The 4,963-nt window shown below is 35.5% G+C and overlaps 1 protein-coding gene across 1 annotated transcript; it reads right to left on the minus strand.

Annotated features, from left to right (window-relative positions):
* Positions 1-168: 168 nt before the first annotated feature.
* Positions 169-3,413, minus strand: LOC116349061 (piggyBac transposable element-derived protein 4-like). The gene is made up of 4 exons (XM_031780314.1): positions 2,793-3,413; positions 2,418-2,725; positions 996-1,472; positions 169-925 (listed from the first exon to the last, which is right to left on the minus strand). The coding sequence occupies exons 1-4, from the start codon at positions 3,293-3,295 to the stop codon at positions 330-332; spliced, it is 1,884 nt and encodes a 627-aa protein (XP_031636174.1). The 5' UTR covers positions 3,296-3,413; the 3' UTR covers positions 169-329.
* Between the last annotated feature and the right edge of the window lie 1,550 nt (positions 3,414-4,963).

Here is a 4,963-nt window from a genome sequence, read left to right on the forward strand (position 1 = left end):
TTTTTTCTTAACTTTTCTGAGGGTAACAATGTTTCGCAACGGTTCAACTATCTTTGTGTGACCTGAATTAAAATGATATTCCAATGTTATTCTCTATATTTTGAAAGTGAGCTCTTTATCCCCAAATTGAGATTATGATTATCAGAGATGTATTCCCGATTTTAACCTTCATATGCCCTTCAAAAAAAATTACAAATTTTACCCTTGTGCGTGGATTTCTACGCATATGGAATTTGTATGGAAAACACATATTTTGACAGATTTTTTGAAGATATTTTTGATTTTACTTGATTTTTTTCAAAAATCATTACATTAAAAGTGATTTGTTTTTAAAGTAGGCGTTCTACAATACATTTCACGCACACATTTCGATTATGGGTGCTTTTGCAAACACCTTTAGTACAAAAACAACAGATAGTTTCATGCATATTATTTCTATTGGCGGATTTCTCAGTATAGCACATGTGACATCTTGATCTGCCTTTCGACACCGATGGAACACTTTTTGCTCTTTTACGAGGAATTTCGAATGATGTAGATGGTAGCAAAGTTGGTGAACCTTCACGTGACATCGAAGACTCACGAGAAATGGAGGAAGACGAAGACTGAATAGCTGGTGAACTTTCACGCCATTGTAGGGATTCTCGGCTCGCTGAAAGAAGCGATGCTGATGATTCAGATCGTGGCACACCTTTTCTCATATCCATGTATGGCTGCGCAAGAGAATATCCAAGTTCCCGTAGAAAATTGCGTCGTAATGTAGTTTTCTGTGTTGTTTGCCAATTCGGTGACACTTCTTTGAAAATGACAAATGCGTTCAAGGCTGAAATATCGATTATATTCGAAAACACGACCATAGGCCAACGATTTGTTTTGCGCTTACAGCTGTAACACGAAAGCATCTTGTCAACCGTATCCACACCACCTAAAGAAAAGAAATCAAAGATCATGTGAAAAAATATCAAATTACCATCAAAAAGTAGCATTTGACAAACCTTTAGTTTTGTTGTAGTATTCTATAATTTCGGGCAATTTTTTGTCGCCGGATCCTACATCATTTGAACTATGCATTGTGCTTTGCAAAATCGTGCACTTGTTTTTTCGTCCGACATATGAAACGAGTGTTGTGTCTTTCGTGAATGCAAAAGTTGACTGGTACAAAGGAACTTTTTTACATTCAAGGAGCTTTGGTGGAATGCTTCTTTTATTTTTTCGCATCGTACCAACCATTGTGAGACCTTTTGATAGCAATTTCTGCCCAAGTTCATAAGATGAGAAAAAGTTATCCATTGTTACGTTGTGACCTTTCAGTCCGCCAATAAGATCCAATACTACGCGTGCACCTTGTCCTTTTTCAGCCGAATCAACACCAACGGCTTTTCCCAAATATGGCTGTATTTTCCATACATAACATGTTTCAGAACAAACTAATTGCCAAAATTTTATGCCATATTTTACTTTTCCGCACACACCTAGTGTGTAAGGTAAAGTATTGGAATCGGTCGAAAAATTAACACCCATAAAAAATGTGTTTTCTGGGTGTTTTTGGGGCCAGGGAACACGAATCTAGCGTTTTTTCGATGTCCGAATGTATGTGCGTACCCTGTACCCTGTACCCTGTACCCTGTACCCTGTACCCTGTACGCTGTACCCTGTACGCAAAAATTTGTTAACACGATAACTTTCAAACAAGAAAAGTAATTCAAAATCTGACTTCACAGGATGATTGGGGGTGCCGAGGAATAGAAACCATTAGATTTTGAGCGACTTTGGTTGACAGGGTAAAGTGTCATGTCTGGTGTGATGCCCATGTCCATCCATGGGAAAAATTCAAATTTTCTTCCAAAAGTGATATTTAATGTATTCTTAAACACTCAAAAATGTGTATTGGGGGGTTTTTGGGTACGAGAAAACCGAATATGACCTTAGTTTTGCGATACAATCAACTTTCGAAACACTTTTCATACAAAAAATTCAAAAAATTTGGATTTTTGTATGGAAGCCATGCCTGTATGATATCGTAATGAGCTGAAACTTTGCACAGGTTATTTTTATCACACATAAATACTATTCCGAGAGTTTGAAGACATTTCAACGAATATTAGGGGCACCTCCCGAACAATATTTTGGATTTTTCGCTCTAAAACGAAATTTTGTATGGGAAGTACCCTTAATATGCATTGAAATTTCTTCAAACTTTCAGAATGTTAACTTTTTGTGAAAAAAATAACCTCTGCAAATTTTCACATGATTACGATATCGTATAGGCATGGCTCCGATACAAAAACTCCCATCTTTAGTAGTTTTTGTAAGAAAAGTGCTTCGAAAATTATTTTTATCTAAAACTAATGTCAGATTTAGTTTTCTTTCATGTCGTGGATCACAGTGCGGAAAAGTTCATCTTACGGATGTAAGACATTTTATTTCTGGTTTGGATGGCATGTATTGCCGGAACTTACATCGGCCACGAAAACCAAGAAGTTGCTCGTCTACAGTGACACATTCAGATGGATTGTAGAAATCAGGTAAAAGTTCCGACCACTTATCGAATAAATCACGAATTGGTGCAAACTTGTCGGTGGATTTTTGTTGTCGTCTGTTCATGACATCATCGAAACGCATAACTCGGCTCATGTATTGGAATGTTTTCTTTGACATGATCGCTCTGAAAATTGGACGGCCATATTCACCGTCAAATAAATCAACCAAATTTTCATTTTTTGATCTAGGTAAAATAAAAACCCAAACATAAAAATCATCTCAAAAAATGAAAGAAAAATCCAACAACACACCTGTATACACCGGCCAAGATTAGTACAGCGATATACGCATGTAATAAGTTTGAATCGATTTCAATGGCATTTTCGCCATACGTCGCCTTTGCATACGCATTCGAATTCTTCAAAATAATGTTTTCAACTGGTGATGGAAAGAAAAGGAGAAATGCATCTTTGATAGAATCAACACGGTTTTTTGCAAATCTTGTTAGTCCCGGACGAAGTGTGATAACGTTTTCTTTACGCAATCTTCCACTTCGATCTGTCACTGGTTCAGAGTTCCAAACTATGCCATCTTTTGAAATAAACGTTGGATCAGCATTTTCATCAATTTCAATATCGTCTGCTGAGCCATCAATTTCGATATCGTCCGGTTCTTCAACATCAGAATCACTTGTTTCAATCAAACTGTCTTCTTGTAATTCACATTCGTCATCGCTAATGTCGGCATCTTCGTCGTCAGTCTCATTCAATAGTGTTTCCAACTCCTCTTGTGTAAGATATTTTGGTCTAGCCATGTTATATTTTTGAAATTATTCTTCAGAAAATTTCATAACAATACACAACATTGCACACACTCACTAAACTTGCAAACAAACGTTGACTGAATGACGTTTTTTCCGTCAAATACGTTGAAATCCCATATGAGTAGAAATCTACTCATTGAAGGTAGTCTATGTAATTTTTTTAATATTCCGATGCGAAAAATACTTTTGACATCGGGTAACATTTTTTTATGTTTAAAATAAAGCAAAAATTAAAGTCAAGAAGTTTCATAAAAATTGGTTTAGAATTTTTCGAAAAAAAATAAAAAATAAAAATGATATGCGTAGTTTTCTACACCAGGAGCATATAAAGGTTAAGAGCTTGACATTTTTATTGAGAGCGAAAGAGAGATGAAGAGCAACGAAGAGACACAGAAAGAGTCCAATAATTTGAATAAAGAAGTGAATAGTTTGAAGAAAGTACAAACCAATTCAGCTGAAACTGGTGTAAAATATATAAATGCATGTATGTTATTATCACCGAAACCACTTGTGCACGCCTCACATTCACAAGCTTTATGATTTTATTGTGATTTTGTCACTAATGGCATGACACGCACAAACCCACAATTGCTTTAGGATAAATTCAGCTTGATCGCGTAATTATCATTAACCCCAACAGAAAAATGGCCAGCCAATTGAGTATACTCAATGCAAAGTGATTGAAAGTGTTTCAGACTGCGTGCCGTTATTATGTCTTTAAATAACATAAACATATGGAGACACAGCGACTGTAAAAGGCACCTAACACCGTTCATTGCATACGAACAAACGTGCGCAACGATAAAATGTGAACAACTAAGTGATCGATCTTGCTTATACTTCGGTGTGTATTCAATCCGGGTCGATAGATTGTAAAAAAAACAAACGCCACTGATTTTCTTCTTCTTCTTAAAAAAACAACGTAACCAATGTGCTTCCTTTTTGGAATTCAATGCAAACATTTTTCACAAAGTGAAATTCTATTAAAACATAAGTGGCCGTGGTTAGTTTTTTTTTCATTTCATGTGACGATGTTTCGATTGATACAACTTTACGCAGCGGAAACAAATGAATGAATATGTCGTTCAATTGAATATCACATCGCAATTGTGTATACAATCACTATTAGAAAATCTCTTCGAACTGAAAAAATAATGGTTTACCATGAATTGTAATTTTATGTCTATAAATAATGTTGTTTGTGTATGCTGTTATCGCGAGCAAGCATCTCACTTCTTCTATAACATAAAACGTATCATTGTTATCAGTTCGGTCGCATCAACCGAACCGTACAACCAATTTATTGAAAATTTGTCCATTGACTTGTCGGATAAAATGGCTGGTTTCCAAAATAACGACGAATTGTTATGCTTATGCAATAATTATAAAGTCTAGGACCGGTGTTCAATCTAATAGAGAAATTGCTTTCGCCGTTACTTGTTTGATAGTTTAAAGAAGATTTTTTTCACTATATCGATGAACGAAAAATAAAATGACGTCAATCTCGTGTTAAACTACATTGATTGGCATTCAGAGTAACTTCATTAAAAATTTATCAGTCAATATATGGAGTCAAGATACGCCAAAACTGTGTAAGCACTCTTAAATCGCAAACGGATAGATTTAGCTAATAAATAATGGGCACTTTTTGTGAGGTTT

Source organism: Contarinia nasturtii, unplaced genomic scaffold, assembly GCF_009176525.2.
Source record: "Contarinia nasturtii isolate CC-2019 unplaced genomic scaffold, AAFC_CNas_1.1 Cnas_scaffold_2806, whole genome shotgun sequence".
In the NCBI taxonomy this organism is placed as follows: domain Eukaryota; kingdom Metazoa; phylum Arthropoda; class Insecta; order Diptera; family Cecidomyiidae; genus Contarinia; species Contarinia nasturtii.

Coding starts and splice junctions, on each gene's coding strand:
- LOC116349061 (XM_031780314.1), bottom strand. CDS start 3,295: ATGGCTAGACCAAAATATCTTACACAAGAGGAGTTGGAAACACTATTG. Junction 2,726..2,792: donor ATCTTGGCCGGTGTATACAG/GTGTGTTGTTGG, acceptor TATTTTACCTAG/ATCAAAAAATGAAAATTTGG. Junction 1,473..2,417: donor ATCCAAACCAGAAATAAAAT/GTCTTACATCCG, acceptor CTTACACACTAG/GTGTGTGCGGAAAAGTAAAA.